Below are 21,891 nucleotides of genomic sequence, written 5' to 3' on the forward strand. Positions count from 1 at the left end.
GGAATTTGACTTTGGAACGATGTTGGAACCCGGTTCCTTATCTCAGCTCTCCTCTCTGCTCTGTAACTTTACACACCGCAGCCCGACTCTAACCGCAGCATTTCGGCCATTTTGAGCTTGTTGTGTGTGTAGCATTTTTTGTACATGTGTGTGTGTGTGTATGTATACGTGCACTTGTGTGTGTGAATGTGTGCCGGTGCAGAGAGAATGGACCCTTATCCAATTTGTACTGGTCAGTAGTGTGAAATGGTGGTAGGTCAGTCAGCCAGGCAGTGTGTGTGTGTGCGTGTGTGCATGTGTGTGTGTGTGTGTGAACACCGTGGTGGTCTAGCATGTGCCAGTGGGCTTTCATCTGCAGTGAATAAAGACCACTGTGCTCACACACACATAATGAAAGACAACATTTTAGTGCAAATGACCAGACACATCTGTGTATTATTGCAGTGAAAAGTAAACGGCGTCACGCTGGCATCCCTGTGGTGTGTTCAGTCAGAAAACACACACAAACACCCACAAAAACACACGCTTTCTATTAAATTGGTCGTTACTGTATAGCCGACCCCCTATGGGTCTGATCCATACAATACGACGGCGACACACACACACACACCTTTTCCCTTTGTGTTGTTATGATTATCTCTGCCCCAGAAGCCTGTGATTGTGCACGTGTGTGCGTGTGCAGGTTTGTTGTCTTGTGATTTTCTTGTTTCTTGTGTGTACTCTGACGATTGCTGCAAATCCTGAAAGAGTTCAAACACCCTGATCCTGATTGGGTGTTATAAACTTTTTACATTAGGAAAAAATGTTTTTGGTTACAAGTTAGAGAAATAGTTTTGAGAAGAAGAAGAAAAAAAAAAGTTTTATTCAAAACTCCTTCAATGAAACAACCTTGATGTACCGCATCCTTTATCGTTTCCTTTGCTTGTTTACTTGAGCTCAATTCAAACATAAAACATAAAAAATGATCTAAAACAGATAGTTTCAGAGGAACGTGTGTAAACCAGCGTTAATGCAAAGGAAATCGAACATGTGGTCAAACAGCAGGTCTGGAAAAGGCTGAAGACTCACACTCTCGTCTGATGGCTCTCAGCGACTTAGCAGCACCGCAGTCGTTGTCTACATCTGTAATTGTGTGTGTGTGCGTCTGTGTGTCATTTGGTGAGTGAACATAAGTGGGTCTGGGGCGGTCTGTTGATGGAAGGAGTGTAAAAATAGAGAGATAACAGCCACTCTGGAGCGAGAGAGTCGGAGGAGGAGGGGGGTCAGAACACGGTGGCCTTGAGCACCCATTCTTCCCTCCAGCCGTCCATTCGTCTGTCCCTCTTCTTCTCTTTCTGTCTGTCTTTCGCCATGGTTGGCACGCCGATTCGTTCAGCTCACATCAACAAAATGGAGTTTGTTAAGAGGAAGGCAGCGATGGAGGCCGGGAGGCTTCGGATCAGACGACTGGTCGGGAAGTTGGGAGGCTTGATGTCCAGATCAGTGGGGAATCTTACTTTTAGTTATAATGATGCTGTTTGCATACATGACTACAGATTTATATGATCCACCCACCCAGCAGTTGTCTTGTGCTTGTTCTGATCCACCTCTGTAACCCCGTGGAGCCGCATCAGACGCTCCGCTTTGATTCTGCCTCATCTCACTTTAAAGAAAAAAACAAAAAATAAATAAATAAATGGAAATGAATTCAACACAATAAACATTTAATTCAGATGTTTTTCTGTTCAGTGCAAACAGAGTGTTTTCTAAGAAATCAGTTTAAAATATCAGTCTATGTGGCTCATGAGGCTCGGAGCGAAGATGTGGACCATGACTGAACAGCCTGGTGTGAGTCGGATCCGGGTTCTGTTTCCCAGTCCTCTCATTTCCTTCCATCTCCCTTTACTGTTACGGCCCTTTAAGGCACAAAAATGACCAAAATCTGGAGGCAGCTTGCTTCCATCCAGGTTCATGTTTTATTTGCTAGTTAAATGAATTAAAAATTAAATCCAGATTTTGATGATTATTGTTGATATTTCAACTAATTTTGACGATTGCTGATCCAAATAGTTTATCAGGTCTATTCTATAAAAGAAGTGACATATTGCTTTCTACTTTTTGAGAAAAAAAATAAAGCAGCTTTATTTTACATGTTAGAAAATTCTATATTTATATTTTTATACTTTTTCTGTTTGGCCCTCAAGAACTTAAAAAATACATCCGCTATGAATTAAAAGAACTGTCAAAGTCAAAGATAGATTAGACCCTAATGTTCACAAAAATAAGACAAAGTATTTTTAGTGAAAACAATGTTTAGAAATTTTTAATTTCAGGTGATCAATGCATCTGTGTCCATGGAGTCATTGTTAGAAAATAAAAATAAAAACAAATCAAATACAGAAATGTCACATTTCTCCTGTTTTACTACAATTTACTCAAACATAGTAACTGAGAGTCTCTAGATCTCGTAACCCCAAGAACGTGAATATAAACCTTAATATTATGGAGCCATTATTCATATAGTTTGAGACTTTTTATCTATTTTTTTCTGAAAAATATGGCCACAGCTCAACAGGATAAGCAAAACCAAAGACAGCATCATGCTTTCATTTACTTGCTGATCCAGACATGAGCCAACCAGGCTACATTTTTCCTCGTCTGCATGGATATTTTCACCTGATGCCAGTATTACCAGCTGATTCTGATGAGATGCTGTAATTATTAATAATCCTTAAAAAGCACATGTAGGGAATCAGAGCAGCATACAGGTTGCTCTCATTCTGAATATTAAAGGCGCTCTTCGTAACGTTCAACAGCTTCCTGCTGTGGATGTGTGGAGGGGAAAAATTAAAAGAAAAGTGTGTGCCCTCTTGTCTGCCCACAGAAATGCTGAGAAGTCGGGTTCACAGTAACGGGGCACGATGGGGACGAAACACACCACTCTGCCTCCCCTTCAACACCCCCTGTTCCAGCTTCAGCTCCATCCCATCCCTCCATCCCTGGGGTGATTTCAAAACCTGCATCCCCATCCCATCTTATCCTTAAATTCGGAATCTGCCCGGAGCATCCTGATCCCTGCCTGCTGGAACTGAGGACGGTCACGCTCCCAGATTAGGGATTTCTGATGCAACTCTGGTCAGGACAGCAGCTCAGCCCTGCAGCCGGGGATTGTGCTTCGTGTGTGTGCTCGTGCACGCCTTCTTGTGAGTTGCAGATACACATGAGCATATTCATGTGCTCCAGGCGAGTGTGTTTCCACCTTTGCTCGTGTGTGCACGCGAGGTGGAGAGTCTTCAGGTTTGCATTGGCTCTCATTTACACTGGGCTCTTGGTTTATGGCTCTCAGGTTCGGGCGCGTGATGTTGCACGCAGGTGAATTTAAAAAAATTTAAAAAACGCTGCCGCTTTGTCTCTTGATCTCTCCGAACCAGAGAAGGAGCCAGCAATTTTAAAAAAGAAGATGGAGAGGCGAGAAAGGAGAGGGAAGGGTGTGTTTGGCTGCTGTGAGGTGGGGGCTGCAGGCAGGAATCAGCGGCCTTTGCAAAAGGGCCTCCAGTGTGCACGGGTCTGGCTACCCCCTCTGTGGGGCCCCGATCGATACAAACTCAGAGCAATAAAGCTTTCCCCCTGTCATCTCCACAGAATACAAAGCAGAGTGGGGAAGGGAAGGGGGGAGGGAGGGTAAGGAGGTAGTGAGGGGATGGGGTGGTGGGGAAGGAGGGGAGTTGTTCCGCTAGCCACACCAATTTCCTAACCCCCCCTTTTCACCTTCTTCTTCTTTTCTCTCTCCAATTTTCAACCCTAACCACAAACCACCTTTCCTTTACCTCTTCCTTCTTCCCCTTCTTCCTCTTCTTCATCTTCACCCTCTCCGTCCGCGGCCGGTTCGACTGACAAGCTGCTTGTATTTTATAATTAATGCTGTTTGAATAAATATGCTTAATAATTCATCGTTGTTATTTAAGGAGAGATTGATGGATTGACTTGAGAGAAAGTATGAGAGAGAAACAGAGCAAAGATCACATCTGGGGAAAGGTGGGGAAAAGGACAGGGGGAGGAAGAGAATGCAGGGCTGTGTGATGAGAGAGAGGGGTTTAAATAGATGGGGGGGGTGTAGGTAGGTGCTTGTAACAGAGAATGGGGATGGGGTGATGGTCACAGATGAGGGGGAAGGGAGCGGAGGTATTACACTGAACGAGAGATGGATGTGCCGATGGAAAGAAGCTCAGCGCGAGGGAGGTGGGGAAAATAAAGAGGAGATGAAGGTAGGGGGGATATTTAACGCGACAGGAAAGGAGAGGACAGGAAGGGGGTAAAGAGGTCAAATAAGTGCTCTGTTTAATTGGGAGCCAATTTAAGTCGGGTCCAATCGATAAACCTGTAAACCCAGCCATCTAATGGCTCGTAGCACGCACCATAGATCACCGGACGTCCACAGCTGGAGGAGAGGACGACGGGCGCAGCACACCTCATCCATCCATCCATCCATCCATCTATTCATTCATTCATTCATTTATTCATCCATTCATTCATCCATCCATCCATACTCATTCATTCATTCATTCATTCATTCATCTGCACTTGTAGAGCTGCACACGCTTCCCAAACCTGATTGCTTTCGTCTCCGGGAAGAAAAACAAAACCTGACTCAGAATTAAAGGCGCTCGTAGTTCATCACTGACAAAAACAAAGAGGGCTTCGTTGGTTTTACTGCTTTATTTTTTCTGGGATTTTCAGCCTAGTCTCAACATAAATATCCCCTCAGTCACATGACAAGCTCATAACTTCAGATAGAGGGATAATATGATCTTCTATAGGTGGAGAAAATTCTGGACTTATGAGATTCTTTCAGTCCTCATCGGATAACCGCAGTGGTCAAGCTGGAGGAGTCAAACCCGATTCTGTGTAAACATTAATTAAAAAGAGCTTTTTTCTTCATTTTAAATTTGATTTTAGTAGAAATGATCCTGAATTTCTTATCCTAGGAACCTCTTTCATGTCCAGCATGAAGCCATGGCAGTGGACGTCTCACAGGTCTTCATGGAGGCCTTTTTTCTTTTCCCTTTTCAAAGCACCGTCTCATTTTTTGGTCATCTTTGCGTCCACCCTGTCGGTTCATTTTGTCGTTTACTCTGTTGCACACAGTCTGCCCCCCTCCCTCATCCAATCACTCACACAAGAGCCATCAAGGCGAGGCTGTGTGTCTTTGTTAGTCCAATTGTCACCATCTTCTCCTTCCTGCTATTTCCTGTGAGGATGCTCTGTCACGCTGCTGCGCTCTCTCCTTCATTCACGCCTATTTTACTCGTTTTTTTTGTTTTGTTTGTTTGTTTGGTTTTTTTTTTTTGTTTCATCCTGCACTTTTCACCTCGTTGCTGATTTAATTCTTTCTTTCTCTTGTGTGTTTAATTTTCCACCACTTGTTTCTATTTTTTTCCATCTTTGCTCTGTCCCAGCATCCCTCTGTTCATCCATTCACTCCTCCGTCCATCTTTTTTTCCCCCTTTAATTCTCTCTTTTGGCAGACCTCATTATTTTTTCCACTTTCAGCCATCATCCCCAGATTCCAATTCTTTTTCTATTTTTGTTCTTTGTTGCCTGTTTATCGTATTATTTTTTGATCTCCTCTCATTGTTTTTGCACCCTCTTCTCATGTGTCTTCCCTACTGTCCCATCAGTTACACCCCCCCACTCCCTGCCATTATCCGTCCCTTAACTCCCCTTATTTTCTCTCTTTGAAACACCTCTGTCATGTCTCTTTGCCTCCACTATTATCCTCCAAATTCCCAAATTTTCCAGCATCTACTCGCTTCTTATTTGTTTCCACCTTCCAACCCAGCGTCTGCACACCCTCTGCCTCTGTCTTCACACCCCAACCCGAGAATTCTGGGAAAGGAAGTAACACGCAGTGGCCATTTCTTCCTTCCCCTTGTCTTTCCTCTCTGTATTTCTCTGTTTTCATCCCTCCATTCCTGCCTTGTGCTCCTCGGGGAGGGCAGTAATAATGGTGGAGAGAAGGAGAGAGGGAGGGCGGTGCGATTATTGTCTTGTCGGGAGTCAGAGGAATCGATCGGCACAGAAATATGTGGTGCGAGAAAGAGGTACTGTATCGGATATAATAAACACTCTGGAGACATATTCGGAAAGCGCTCACCCCTTAGTGCACGTTCACGTGCATGCATGAGGCCGCACACGCACGAGTAAGGTAGACACGTGCACAGGACATCACACGGATGCAGTACTTTTCCAGTTGTGCATAAACTCAAAGAAATGGCTCCATGAATCACTGACAAGTCATCAGCGTTACTCATTTACTCTCAGGCAGCAGTTACAGTGCAGCCTCCTCTGTGTGCTGCTGCACTGTACATGCATAAGTGAATCCTGAGGAGGTGTAGGCAGTCAATATTTATGTATAAAAGTCCTCAACTCCTCAGCAAGAGCATTATCTTACAGATATGTATCAGCAGAGCCTGAGTGGGTGTCCTGAGATAGAATATTTTGATGTGATATTCATACAAATCCTGAATATATTCTACCTCAAATGGAAAAATGAAAATATCAAAGAAAAAAAATAGTTTTTCTTTTGTATTAACATAAAACTATGATCAGGAAATTTTCAAAACTACATTTTTAACCAGAAATTTCCTGATTTATTTCAACCCTGTTGCTCGATTTTCTCAAAAGCCCACTTTGAGTTACTGTCAGATGTTGTTTTCTTCTTCTCTGATGGTGAGCATCACCTGAAAAAAAGCCTAAAAGTCCCTTTAATGCACACAGTTCAGGTGCAGACATTAGCATGCTGTACTTTTGTTTGCCTCATGCCGACACCTCGGCTACAGGCAGGAAAACATGTTTATTCTTAATGATTAACACTCTCACAGGTACACACCAAACATGTGAGCAGCAGCTCACATATACACCAATGTGGCCGCACAGTGATCTCTCATTGCTGTTGCCTGGCAACGGGTCTGTGTGTCCTGTGTTAGCAGAACGCTGTCCAGCCGAGCCCTGACCGCTGCGGCTGACCACTGCTGGAGGAGAGGGGGAGAGGAGAGAGATGTGGAGGGGATGGAGAGAAAAAAAGTGAAGGCAGAGAGACACAAACTGTGGTTGGAATGATACAAATGTTTCTGCGAGGCACAAATAATCTGGTTTTAGTGGATACTGGAGCCTAATGGTGAAACCACAGCTAATCTGTCAAAGTAGCATCACAGTGAGTCAGACAGGAGGAGCAAAGACAGGCGAATAATACTGTAATGAAGGAAGGCTGGTAAAAAAAAAAAAAAGCCTAAATATGACCAAATACTGACACACCTGCAGAAACTGCAACACTGGAGATTATCACTATGTTTTATGTTAAAATTCACCTTTTTCTTTTATGCAAAATGATTTTTTGAGTTCATTACTTGTCAGAAACAACAGTTATTAACTCTTTTTTTAGGGACATATCTGAGTTTGTACCATAAAACTCTTGCTTGGTTGTGTTTGTTTTGATTTTCTTAATAACTCATCATCTCATAAAATGTCCGTACTCACCAGAGGCTACCGCCGTTAGCCAGCCAGCTGACCTTTAACATCATATTCCTGAAATTTCCAATAAAGTTTTCCAGGAAGAAATTCACTCTGTAGCACAAAAAACAGCATAGAGCTTCCCATCATGTTGAATTTAGCTCATAAAATGTTTATTTATAAAGAAAACAGAACTGAAGAGGAGCAGAGCGATGTCAGTGGGACATATTTATAAGGGAGGCTGAGAAAGACTGATGGGGGAAGATGCAGGTTGGAGGGAAGGAATAAAGGTGAGGAGAGGAGGGTAAGATGGAAGGAAGAAGGTTGGAGGGATGTTCAAATGAGAGCAGTGGAGTGAGTGGAGGACAAAGTCTGAAGCTGAAGCTCCGATTGAATCCATCAGAATGAATCCTGCTGCTAACGCTTTAGCTTGATGGCTAACTGTTACATCTGCTCCTTCAAGTTTTTACTCATTTCAGTTTAACTTTTGCATCCAGCCATTAAAAAAGCAAACAGTTTGTATTGATTAGTGAGCAGAAAATCAGCGTCCAGCCCGGCTGTGGGTGGAGGTGGAGGCATGCACAGCCAGAAGCGGCTTCTGGGAGCTCTTCCTTTCAGATGGAAGAAGTATTGTTAAGAATAAGTTTAAGAATTTAAGGGTTATGTTTAAATCTTTCATGTAAAGTTAAAACTAGTAGGAAAAATGCTACAAAACATAACCAGCAACTAATGAACCGTACTGATGAGAGCTGTTACTAGTGACCAATAGTTAGCGCTGATGTCAAAATCCAATTAACAAAATAGTTTTAGACTTTATCATTTTTCAGACGTAAACTATGTATGTATTTTCTGTCCACAGCCTCTGAGTTCAGCTTTTTATATCTTTAAACTCTGTGTTGATCGTTACAAGAGAAAAAGCACAAATCCTCATTTTCTGAGATGTTTTTTATACATAAAATGCTGGAACAGAAGCAGGCAAATAACAGCAGCACAGCTTTGAATTTAACAAGTTTGCACTTCTGAAATTAAAGAAAAGAAGGTGAAAACAAAGCAAAACCCCCGAACGTTTTGACCAAAACTAAATCTGTAAATGGTCCAATCACAGCTTTTTAAACTGGAAGAATTTTTTTAAGGATATAGAATCATTTAAAGACATTTTTCCCAATTATTTACTCAACATGCTTTTCTTTATTTAAGCTTTTTATTTATTTATCTAAGAAAAACAAGATGTTTTTAACAGTTTTATAGGAAATATTTTAAATGAAAAACTTTCTAAAATAAGAAATCCTAAAACTGTTGTGGAAAGTCAGGGCAAATATAAAAATTGTAAAATAAAATGATAATTTTTAAAATGTCTTTAAAGCAGAGCGGTGTGTGTTTGATTAAACGAATGTGTGTGTGTGTGTGTGTGTGTGTGTGTGTGTGTGTGTAAACAGTTCTTAGAACAAACTGAAATTAAAAAGCAGTCACTTTTGCGGTCATGTGGTTGACGTGTGCAGCAGTTGCAGATCAGCTCGCTGGGCTGCGGGTGCGTTTGCTGAGTGTGACGGGGGACAGGTGGAAAAGCCGGGCAGCTTGTGTGTGTGTGTGGGGGGGGGGGTGTGTGTGTTGAGTGTGAGGTGGCCGAGACCATGTGCCTGACCTTTGACATCCACACGCCAAACAGCTCCGACACCCCCTCTTCAAACACACACACACACATAAACCCACGCGCCGTCTGTCACTGGCCCCTGACAGGCGTGACTGGGGAGGGGTGGGTGGTGGGTGGGCAGAGAGGCGGGAGAGTGGAGGATGGAGGGAGGGCCATTGAGTTGAAGACCCCTCCAGCCATCCTAACCCCCCCACTCTCCCAACCTTTTTCTAATTCCCTGACAGTGACCCTGCACTCCCCTCTTCTTTACCACTAACACACACATGCAGCCACGCTGGTCACGTCAATGCCACAAGACAGATAGATCATCTGCCCGGAGCGTCTGCCCCCCCCACCCCCCCAACCCCTTTTTTTTTGTGTGTGTTATTTGCACTGATAGGGTGAGTAAGGAAAGCTGCAGGGGTTGGTTCTCCTGTTAGGATTGAGGGGTGATAACTTGTGAGCACAGCTAATAAAAGAAAATATTTGACCTGAAAATCAACTAAAATTGCTTAAAATTACCAAAACCATCAAAAGGGTACCTTTTTTTTTTTTTTTGGTTTGGGGGGGTGGTGTCAGATGGACGGACACTTGCAGATATAGAACTGTGTTCGCCGCCAGTCGCTGAACGTAAGAGGAAAACCAGCTCACTGATCACTGATGTGTGCTGGACGGACATGACGGACATTTGGGATTCAGGCTGTTGGATTTGTTAGCACACATGAGGTGGATGCTTTGGATGGAGGGGGTGGGGGTTAAAGACTCCATGGCCAGAGGGGTTAGGGACAGTGGAGATGAGGAGAAGAAGGGGGGAGGATGAGATGATTCCATGCTAAGAACCTGGAATAAAGAAAACTGTGTTTATCACATTTAGATGAAATGGACTCGGCATGTTATCAATTAACATATTTAAATATTACTTTTTTGAAGGTTTTCTGTAATTTTTGTTTTCTTTTTAAACAATTTGTCAGATTTAATCATTTTACTGGTAAAAGTGAGACTAATGATAAAAGGGATTTAAGATGTTTTAAAATATCTAAATTATTGTTAACTAAATGTTTCAACAAAAAAATGATAAACTTGGTTAAAACTAAACACCAAGGAAATTCTCTGTTTCTTTTTTTTTTTTTTTATTGTCCTATCTGGATAAAGGTGACATTTTATTGAGGACAAAGCAGTAAAGTTGTAAGTGAGGGTCAAATTTAAATCTTTCTGTTTTACATCGGTGTTTAAATTTTAGCCCAGTCTCAAGTTTCAGGCTGTGTTTCTGTGTTTAAGTTTTCCTCTAAATTTCTCCTTTAAAGCTGTTTATTCTGACTTTTTAATCAATGCCTTTGTACTTTCAAACTGAAACACAAAAAAAAATTTTTTATTACTCTTATTTGCCATGTTCTGTGTGTAAAACGGACACTCCGGATCATGTGTGGGAGGGTGCTGCCACCACCTGGTCTCATTGTGCAACTGCACTGAACAAACGCATGAAACACAATAATCTGCAGAAAAATCACAGTTCTTCATTTTGACTCTTTTTATTTTTCACTTAAGTTGATTTAATCTGTTTTACATTCACTTCTTTCACTCATATTCACCATTTTTATTGGTTTTATTCATCATATCTTTCAAATTGTTCTTAAATAAATGGTCTCGTTATAAATTAAGCTTTTATACGTCAGTCTGAGCTTTATTAAAAATATTGCATAAAGCAAAAACACCATCAGTTACTTTATACTCTTACAAACAAACTGTCTCTGGCTTCTTGAGATAAATAAATACTTCTGGTACATTTAGGTTCCTTTTAACTTTCATATTAATTATTCTGCAGATGGAAAAATGATTAAAGTCAAAGTAAAATGCAGAAAAAGAGTTGGTGATAAAGTTTGGATTTCAGATCCATGCCCCAAAGATTTAGTTATTTGTCTCTCAATCAGTTACTGTTTTCTTGTTGTGTCCATCTTTTCATTTTGCTTCTTCTTCTCTGTCTTTCTTTGTCCTGATCGTTACCCCCCCAGCCCCCTCCCTCCCTGCCTTCCATCTTCTCCCAGCACACCTTGAACCTCTCGCTGACCCTGATGATGAGATTACCACACATACAAACACACAGCGCTCACGCTGGGCTTATACATCATTTCCAAACAGTCCTCCTTTTGTTATGCATGCGTCTTTTATCTCCTGATGTCGTACGTTCTGTATGATCATATCATGCAGAAACAGTGTACTTTCTGATTTTTGTATGTGTGCATTTTGATATGAAGGAGGCAGCGAATCAGCGGGATGCCTCCGGATCTGGAACAAAGAGGAAGAGCAGCAGGGTGGAGGATGCTGGCTGCGGCTTTATGAGCTCTTCTTTGATTATTTTCACTAGTCGACTTCCTATAAGACACATGAACCTTGTCTCAAAGGCAGGATGTGTGCATTAGATCCCACAGAACTCAAACTTTAAGCTTCTTCTCACTGTGTTGTTACCTGAGCTTTGTCCTTTCTGCCTGAGCTGCCGTCAGACAGTAGATCAGCTGTTTATTGTAAAAATCCTGAGTGTAAGGCAGCAAAGTTTAAAATGAGTATAGGGATAAAGAGGAGCTTTTTTTTTATCCTGTATAGTGATGCTGACTTATAGCTGGTGCTCAGGTAAGCAGTTCCTCGGCCTTTATTCTATCTGGACCAATTAATGCTGCATTCTCAGAAGTTACTGTGGCATGCAGAGGGCTGTTCGCAAGTTTTCTGCAACAAAAAGACGATTTTTAATCCCTCTTCCACCTTAAAAGTGGAAAAAGTTTGCATCTAAAGAGGGTTTAAAATCATCAGTTTTGCTGTTTGCACAAAGAGTTTGCATTGCAGGGATTTTATCTTCACTTATTATATTTTATTTTAACTAAAAAGGTATTTTTCCCCCTGTCATCAAATTATTAAAAGCTTTTTTTGTACATATTATTTTCAAAGTTACAACAAAGTGTTTTCCACAGTTGCTTTTGAGAAAAACTGACTTCTGCAGCATCAGGGTCCATGGCATGGAGGACTTCATGCTGATGCTGAAAACTTGAAGATCATGATGAAAACTTGAACATATTGTGCGATTAAGGTTCTATTAAGGACGTTCAGTAGAAAATGTCTGGAGCATCATGAGGAGGAGAATCAGACGTTAACAACGACGGGCTGAAATCAGAAAGAATGAACACAGATTCATCTAAAACACGAAAACAATCAGTGTCCTCAGGTCCGAAAGCGTTAAAAAACGCGTTGTTAAAGGAAAACTGATGTGAAACCACGGAAATACGATTTTCATCCAACTTTTTTCTAAGTGTGCTGCTGCAAATTCAATTTCTGGATTTATTTAGATTTTCTAAATACATCGAAGTTTATTAATGAAAATAATTTTTGTACTTGGTCTGTTAAATAAAGGTTCACTTAAAATTACAGATTTAAGGGTTTTTTCATATCATTACATGCATATTGTGTTTATTTAGGTTTACTTTGATTTAATTAATCTTTGAGACAAAACAATAATACAAAAATACAAAAATGAAAAGGAGCAGAAAGAAGTAAAATCTTATACAAACTGCCCATTTTTAATATCATGTGTTCAGAACACATATCATAAAATGTTTATTTATTAAAGCACCTTTAAAAAATTACGTTTGACCAAAGTGCTGCACAACAAGTAAAACAAATCACAACTATAAACCATAAAAACACTGAAAACAGAGAAATTAAATCATTAAAAAATCATTAAAATCATTAAAAAACAGTAAAAAAAACAACAATCTGGCTTAAAAGAAAAAGATTAAAAATCTTTATATTATTTCATAAACTTAATGAAAAGCTGACTATTCTGTCGTGTGCCTGGTCATCTCTGTCATTTAAAGGACTTTGTTGGCCGTGCTGGGTTGTGATTTTAACTCCACGTTCCTGTTTGTATTAACACCTGACTGGTGTGTGTGTGTGTGTGTGTGTTTTGCTGCAGATATCAGGATGTCCAAAGGATCAGGGGAGGAGAAGCCTGGAGCTGACTATCCAGGGGACAGCTCAGGTATAATCCTTAAATACACGCTTTGTAATTAGACATAGTTTTGATTTCTGAACATTTCTTAAGTCATGTATTCAAATCAATGTTTACTTTAGAGCAGTGGTTCCCAACCTAGGGGCAATGGACCCCAAGGAGGTCTTCCAAAGAGCACAGGCAGTCCCTGAGGCTTTGACTGTTCAGAGCCAGTGTGGTTTAAATTAAAACTATGTCCTCACACAAACAAGTGGAGGTGTAATTGCTTAAGTTTTTAATCATTTGGGTGTTTCATTCACATGGAAGCAGTGTTTAGGAAGCCTGGAAACATTAACTTTGCACCATTTCATTAATGAGACAACTCTGAGGCATGCCACGGTGCAGGTGATTCGTCCTTATTTAGAAAAAAAATGAGAAAAAATAAGGCTATACGTTGGTAATTTGCTTAAATTTGCTTTTATCAAAGGGAAAGGAGTCATCCAGAATGTATAATTTATGGTGAGAAGCAGCTAAACCAAGCATGGTTTCAACACGGGGCAGGCGGGGGCGTCCACAGCTTTTTGGTAGTTATATGAAGGGGGTCCTCGAAGGGGAAAATAGTTTAGGAACCACTGATGTAGAGCAGTAAACAATAAAGTCATGCTCTCTAGTGAAAAGTTGCCTCTTTTACAAGCACACATTCATACAAATACACACTAACATGATGTGCTTCTATTTTCCAGATTCTGACAGAAACAGCCCTGATGACCAGGTTAGTGTTTTACTTCTCACACACTGAGCTTCTTATTTCAGTCACTTCATTTATACCCAATATGCTGGTAAATAATTACCAATGAATAATATTTTAGCAACTAAACCCAGATGGGGCCGTATAAATGGACACTGACACCCCCTCCTGGCTCTCATGTGTACTTGTAGCTCAGATGGAAGATTTATTGCTCCCCTTTATTACATCTCATAGTCATTTGACAGAAATCTTCATCAGGTTAATAAATGACAGAGAAGTACATTTCTTGGTGTGGTGAAGCAGGTTGTTGATGAATGTTAATGTTAAATCTAAACTGGATATCTGAATCATTTCTGAAGTAACTGAACAGATGCAGCGACTGCTCAGTGAGATTCTTGCTTCGCTTGCTGCAGACATGAAACGTCCTGGAAGAAAGAAACGTGCTTTTCTTTTAGAAACAGAGTGGGAGCTCGTCCTGCTGGCTGGAGTTTGGTGGACTCTACAGAACCCTTTACTGTTTGAGAGGCTCTGAACAGAGATGGCTGAGGTCATATTGAGTTTGAAGAAAAAAGGATCTAATGAGTTTTAAGTAGCTCTGGTGGTTCTGTGTCTGTGCCCGACACACTGATATATTTTATTAATGAACTGTGTATTGCTTTGTTTTATGGTAGGTTAAAGAGACATCAAACTTCTAAATTTAAATTCCTTGTTCGTTTGGGTTGGTGGACACTTTGGATTTTAGGTAATTTGAAAAAAGAAGTCATAAGCCATCACGACTGGATGAAAGAAGACTGGAAGTGACTCTTTTAGTGCATAAATTGTCATAAATTAAATTGAATATTAGTTAATTTGATTGGAAAGTCTTGTTTATTTGGGGAGATGTGAATGCACATTCTGGTCTGCCCAAAGATGTACAGTAGGATTTGCTTTTTTTACAGATAGAAACGGACGGAGTGTTGCTTTAAACTTTGAATGGTGATTCTAATGTAAAGTTTGTCCGAGCTGTGGGGCTCCGCGGGGTGTTGGATTTTCTCACTCGTTTCAGTTAAATTGTTTTCCATAGGGAACTTTTTTTTTAAACTGTATGATTCAGGGCTCCTGATCAAGAATCCTGTTTTAATATGTGTTTTTTTTAACTATGGAACAAGGTAGATGCCAAATGTTTAAAGTGGAGTGAAAATAAGTGGCTCAGAAATGCTTCTGTTTAATTATTCTTCCATATTGAGCAAGTTAATTGTTGTTTTGTTGTTCTGACCTCCAGCAGCACCAGAGCTTTGCTTTTTGTCTGCTTTGTGTTCATCAACGTGGCTTTTCTGGTTCGGGGTCAGCTGGAAACCTGATGAAGTTTACATTACAGAGATTACATTTAAGGATGAGTGAATATGCAGGATTTATTTTCATCATTGTTTTGAACTCGCCGCAGATCCAGACAATGAAAACCAGCCCCTACAGCCTCTCCCCACCACCGGTCGGCATCAAGGTGAGCCAGCTGCAGTGTGTATGTGTGTGTGAGTGTGTTATGTCCAGTTTAAGCCGTGTTGACCACTTCAGTACCAAAAGCTTTCTCAGTTAATGTTTCTGTTCAGCTTAAAAAAGGCCTATCAGAATGTACTCACCTGCATACGTGACTGCTGATGTGCCCGTCTCACATTAAAGTGCTTCATGACAAACATGTAAATTAGCTGTTGTGTCCACACCGATTGTACGGTGGTGTGAAGACAAGAAGAAAAAGGGGATGAAGAGGAAATGACAGTGAGTGACGAACATAAAGAGCACAGTGCAGCCGTGATGGATGGGAAATGACAGGGCTGTTAGCAGGTAATGGCAGCCAAGGGTCAAAGGTCAGGAGCTTCTGGATTTTTCTGACACCATGAAAGGCAGAAATATTGACTCGTCCTTTTGCAGATACTTCAATGTAGGAAACAGGTAAGCAGAAAGTCAAAATTAGGAGTATGAAATGTTTTTTTTTCCTTGTATGGTCTCATTTTTCTTCTTTTCTTCTGTTCCTCAGTTCTGTGAAACTATTTCAGGGTGATCTTAAGCTAGTTTGCCACTTCAGGTTTAAGACATTCAGCAGCTGACGTTTTGTTGAATTTCTGGTAAATGGGGATCTTTTTTAAGGATTTGTACATGAACTCTCATTTGAACTTGAACACTTGTAGGCAAGCACACATTCTCGCTGGAATGTGCTTCACATTGACGCTTTGAGTGTGCAGGTATAAAAGCTTTGGTTGGGATGGAGCAGCAGAAAAGAGACGGCCGTCGCTGCACACATTAACTCTGAGAGCTGAAAACGATGCTGAATGTTTCTGTGTAAAAATTACTTTCTCTAAATTTGTCTTTTCTTTCAGGTGAAGATTGAAGAGAGTGCAGAGATCACACACAGCACTCCTCTTCCTGCTCCTCCAGCACCTCCTTCCCAGCAGCAGCAGACTCAACACCACCACACACAGCTGATGCTTGCTGGCAGTCAGCTGGCAGGGGTGAGAAAACACACTTATAAGACCTCACAGGAACCAAATGGTTACAACAACAAACACTTCAGACGAAATGATGAACATGCAGTTGGTCTGGAAAAAAGAACATTTTTCTTCGTGTTCATTTTGGCTGCTTAATGAGTGCGTTAAAAGAAAGGAGGCATTTAACCACATGTTTCCTTATCTTCCACTCTCGTTAACATCTGTTATCCCCACCGGTTTGCATGTTGGAACTTGGGGTTGTCATTCAACAATTAAAACTTTTAGTATCAACTCTGCTGTTTAAATAAGACCAACTAAAGCAGAGTTCAGACTACTAGTGATGTGTCGTACGCAAAATGAGTCGGTGCTGATTTAGAGGACATGTCGGGGTAAAAGAGGACGCTTGTTTATCCACCCTAGCTCATTCATTTCAGACCTGTTAAAGGAAATGTGTCTCTTCAGATTTCCTTTGGTATCAAATGAAAACCCGGCTAATTAAGAAGCTGCTTGTGGTGATTCCATCTGCTTTGCTTAACCGGTTGTTCTTCTCTCCAGTTCATAATGATGGATCAGGTTGCTAAAGGTTAAAGAAATTTGACACAGCTTCTGGACCAAACTGTAATTTTGTCCCCTCGCCACATTTCATGTGCATTCTTTAGCTCCTCACAGACGGCAAACTCCCGATGTCCTACTCAGATTTTCAGTCTCCTGTTTAATATATTTGTTCTCCAACTACGAGTGCATGAGCCTCACAAGTATTGTCACGGAAACTTCCACACACAGCGATGTGAACCTCTGATCAAACACCATTTTATCCATGAGGCGAAAGTCAGGCTTAAAATCTTGAATGTGAGCTCGGCTGTGAAAGTTGAATGTCGCACATATTGCCTGAGCACTTGAACTAAACAGATAAGAAAATATCCAGGATGCATAAAATGTAAAACAGTCATCACCCTGTAGTAAAATCCTCCAAAGTACAGTTAACTGCAGAGCAAAACCCCTGTAATTTAAGATAAGTGGGTGGTTTTCCTTTCTTGACACACTTACAGCTCTGCTCTAGGAACACCAAGCTGATACTTCGCTTTTTCTTTTGCTTTTCCTGTCTTCATCGCACTTACATTTATGTAATTACTCTCTACTTACCCTCTTCCTCCTTCCAGCTCGCTGCTCTCCTCCCAGCTCAGCAGCAGCTGCTCCTCCAACAGGCTCAGGCCCAGCTCTTGGCAGCGGCGGTTCAACAATCGAACGCTGCCCATGCTGCTCACGCCGCCCATGCCGCTGCGCAGCAACAAGCCAACCAGCAGCAGCAACAACAGCAGCAGCAACAGAACCCATCACAATCCCAGCAGCAGTCAACCAAACCGGAGCAGCCCATCCAAGCTCCACAGCTGGCCCTCTCACAGCCGATCCAGCTCACAGCACAGGTGCGACCAGCTCCTCATCAGCACAACCTTATTATTTTAAGTTGCTGTGGGCTGAAACATGTCTGTGTTGCAGGACATCCAGCAACTGTTGCAGCTCCAGCAGCTGGTCTTGATGCCGGGTCATCCTCTCCAGTCTCCGGCCCAGTTCCTCCTGTCTCAGCCAGCGCAGGCACAGCAGCAGCAGCAGGGTGAGGAAACTACCGCTGACAATAATCACAGTCCGAGTACATTTTATCTTCATCAGTTTGTTGCTGATTCCAATCGATTACTCTTCTTTTCCAGGATTGCTCTCGACACCAAATCTGATCCAGCTACCTCAGCAGAGTGCAGGGGGACTACTCACATCCCCAACTCGCATAGGACTCCAAGCACAGGTGGGAAATCTCTTATGTTAATTTAACTTTATTTCACCAGGTATACAAACCAGTTGAGTTAAGAACCTCTTTTACAAGATGGCAGCAGAAGTAGCGTCAACCAAATTATGAAACAGAAATTAAAAACAGAGAAGTTGCCACAGACTTGGTGTAAAACACATCCTTTTGGCCAAAAAAAAGATTTCCATACCTGCAGGGTGAAGCTAGAAGGGGGACATGGGTGACTTTGTTCACACCTGAAATCTGACAGGACTCTGTAGTTGTCACCTGAGGTGATCTGACAGGTCGCTGGATGAGGACGAGGATAGAAACTTATTTTCCAGACATGCATGAATTACCAGTATCACCACACCAGTTTCAAGTCAATTTTAGTAGTTTCCTACTTATTCATCCTTTAAAAATATTAACATTTGGCTGCACATTTCTAGCAGAGTTTTAGTCTTTGTGCAAATACATCTACTAATGTTATGCAAGGCTGCTAACCTGATGTTAGCATTAAGCTACATAGCAGTGCTAGCTGGTGATATGGTAGCACTACATTAGTTTTAGCATAATGTAGAGAAACATGTCATATTTAGTTTTCAGTCAATGTATTTATGGACTACACATCGACCGAATCAAGATTTTCACATTGGAACTGAAAATGAACTATAAAGATGCTCAAAGACGACCTCACTATCCAAGTTACTTAGCGTTGATGAAGCTGGAGCTACATGATAGAGGCTACAACACAGGCTGTCGGGTGGGAATCATCTGAAAGATGCTGCTGGTTTTCTAGAATGACCCAGTATGACTGTATGTGAAAATGTACCAAACATCCTAAACCTTGCATAGAAAGTGAAAACACAGTCAGTTAAATGTCTGAGATTTGTAACAACTCTTAAAGTTCTGTGGTACCAGTTTAGTTGGAGCATATATATATATATATATATATCCTAGTTTGTAGTGAAAAACAAGCCTAATAAAAGCTCAACTTCCTACTGAGAATAATCACTAGGTTTTCAATATTTAAAGTAAGATACTAATCCAACCAGATTCACAGGTATCGTTCATTAACCGCCTCAATTTTCTTCCCGTTAGATGTCATTAACATCTGAAGGCTGAGTTTTACGATTAGAAAAATGTTTTTGTCTGCATTCAAAACTAACTTAAGTTTGAAAAATTTAACTTGTAGAACATTAAAAGCAGATTATAATATCTATAATGCCCTGTTTAATGATGGAGGACAGTGTAAATTGTGTGGGGAACAAAGGGGTGGGACTTATAGAGAAGCTTAACTGAACCACAGAGCTGATCAGACAGACATAATCAGCCTTCATCGACTGCAGGGAACCAGTCTCAAGAAAATACACTTCATTTTACATCTCAGATTACTTCATTTTTAACCAAATAGCTGATATCTGCTGCAACAGCCTGTTTGCTTATCATTCAGAGGAAGCTGCTTAATAAAAGGTACATTTCCCTGAATCCATAGACACAGTTTCTGGTCCTTAAATATTCAGCTCATCTCATATCCTCAGCCTTTATCTAACATTGTGCCTGAATGCATCCTCACACATCCAAACATCTTTATAGATTTGTGGTCAAATCCTGTGAACACAACCAGATGTGTAGCATCGTATATCACACATTATATCAGCTCAATTAGCTGGTTTCCTCAAACCTTGCAGGGTCACGGCTTTGAAACACTTTTTTTGTGGATTAATTTAATTTCTTGGGCCTCACATGCTCAGCATAAAATTGCTTAAGTAAAGCACACATGTACATTTCCTGATGTTGCAGAGAGAGAAGAGCAACGATGCTGGAAGCAGCGGCGGCGGCGGCTCTATAGGCGCCAGCGGAGGCAGCAGTGTTGGTGTTACATCTGGTGGAGCCACCTCTGCATCCAGCAGCGCCATGGCCTCCTCTCTAACCTCCGGTCTGAATCCAGGCGCTCAAGCGGCTCACATGAGCGAAGAGCCCAGCGACCTGGAGGAGCTGGAGCAGTTTGCTCGCACGTTCAAACAACGTCGCATCAAGCTGGGATTCACGCAGGTAGAAGATGCTGAAGAGTGTTTCCTGACTGAAGTGTGAGCTCATCTGTGTGGTGTGACACTGACTATCTGTCTTTATCAGGGCGATGTGGGCGTGGCTATGGGGAAACTGTATGGCAACGACTTCAGCCAAACCACCATCTCCCGCTTCGAAGCTCTAAACTTGAGCTTTAAGAACATGTGCAAGCTGAAACCGCTGCTGGAGAAGTGGCTGAGTGATGCAGGTGAGTCGCTGACACCTGTCAGAGCAGGTATACATGTCTGGATGAGGCTGACCTCCAGTGGTGCAGTGATATCTGCAGGAGGGGGTGCACTTAAAAGTTCAGAATAACAGGCCAGGATTTTACCACATTATAAACATTATTATGAAATTAGTGCCTAATTTGACCTCTAAACCTGTAAGAAACACGTTTGAATGGGATTTACATGTCGGTGTAGTCAAAACTGGCTTCTGATCTGTTAGTTAGCAGATTTATAAGAAATCTGATTGCATCTGTGTTTTGTGTGAAACTACAGTCTGAACCAACGTTAATTTTCCAACTAATGCACCTCAGAGCTGGTGAGAGAGGTAGAAGCAGAGATGGGTGAAGCTGTTTTTGCAGAGCTCGCCACTAAACAGCGCTGTCATCACTCAGCTGATTCCACTATGGCGGCTTGTTGTGTGTAAACACACACGGATGCAGCGCTGAGTTGCCTCATCTGTGTTAATCCCTGAGGAGGAGACAGCAGCAGGTTAATGGACATGTCTGTGAAAATGATTCAACCAGTAATCTCCCTCGGTTTGAATGTATTTATTTAACATTTTAAGAATGGGAAACATATAATGGGATAAACAATGGCATAAAGAAGAAATTGTATTCATGCAAACTGGTTGTATGTGTGTGAAAGAGGGAGTATTTGGGTTAAAATATACATGCACTAATCCTGTGTAAGTTGAGAAAGAATTAATACCAAGGATTATGATTAATTTAGAAAACTGTCCCTTTTTTATGAACTGTGACATTGTTGAAGAAAGAAAAGAGAAAATAGGGAGGAAAATTCTGTCTCTCTTCTTTCCCTTTAATTTTATGTATTTTCTTTAATTGTTAATATGTTTGTTCATTTGTTTCACTTCTCTGAATATCTAGTGAAAAAAGGGAAAAATGTTATAATTTGTTTTTATGCCATGTTGGTTTTCTATGATAAGGCCTATTAAAAAAAAGGTTGAAATCAAACAAGAAGTAAGAACCATTTCAGCCAGGTGCCTCTTTTAGGCCTTTACTTGAAAGATCATCAAATACATATCTCTGCAACCACAAGCTCTATGTGAATACTTTTGGACTAGTAAAGGGAAGGGAAAAAAAAGCACAAAGCACAAATTTAAAATGTTTCAGGCTTGCCTAAAAAACAAGAAAAAAAAACTTTCAGGATGAAGACGAATTTCTCTTTAAAATGATGCAGCTGCAGCTCTAAACCTCTATGAATTATACTATATATAGAACAATATGTGAACATTAACTCTGCAATGGCCAAATCTGATAAACTGAAGCCAAACAACATCGGATATGTTATAAAAATGTTATAGAAATGTTATTTTAAAAAATCTCCAAAATGGACATTTGGCCAAATTTTGCCATCATCTGTTCTCAACTGGAGGACCTGACAGTTAAATTAGCAGCATCCAGAGGAACTTTATTATGAAATAAAAAATAAACATCCACAACATATAAATAACTGGAAAAAAGTTTCCAAAAATACCCTTTTTGGTGTTCATGTGACTACA

At 41.1% G+C, this 21,891-nt stretch overlaps 1 protein-coding gene across 7 annotated transcripts in view; it reads left to right on the top strand.

Moving 5' to 3' along the window:
- LOC121628256 (POU domain, class 2, transcription factor 2) overlaps positions 1–21,891 on the top strand; it is a 108,336-nt gene that overhangs the window by 62,175 nt on the left and 24,270 nt on the right. For all 7 annotated transcript variants that reach the window (XM_041967256.1, XM_041967255.1, XM_041967251.1 and 4 more), the window contains 9 exons: positions 13,077–13,142; positions 13,835–13,863; positions 15,263–15,319; positions 16,191–16,322; positions 17,459–17,722; positions 17,796–17,910; positions 18,005–18,096; positions 19,879–20,130; positions 20,212–20,353. In XM_041967256.1, coding sequence (XP_041823190.1) covers positions 13,077–13,142; positions 13,835–13,863; positions 15,263–15,319; positions 16,191–16,322; positions 17,459–17,722; positions 17,796–17,910; positions 18,005–18,096; positions 19,879–20,130; positions 20,212–20,353 — 1,149 coding nt within the window. The remainder of the gene's footprint in view (positions 1–13,076; positions 13,143–13,834; positions 13,864–15,262; positions 15,320–16,190; positions 16,323–17,458; positions 17,723–17,795; positions 17,911–18,004; positions 18,097–19,878; positions 20,131–20,211; positions 20,354–21,891) is intronic.

Source organism: Melanotaenia boesemani, chromosome 17, assembly GCF_017639745.1.
Source record: "Melanotaenia boesemani isolate fMelBoe1 chromosome 17, fMelBoe1.pri, whole genome shotgun sequence".
Lineage (NCBI taxonomy): Eukaryota > Metazoa > Chordata > Actinopteri > Atheriniformes > Melanotaeniidae > Melanotaenia > Melanotaenia boesemani.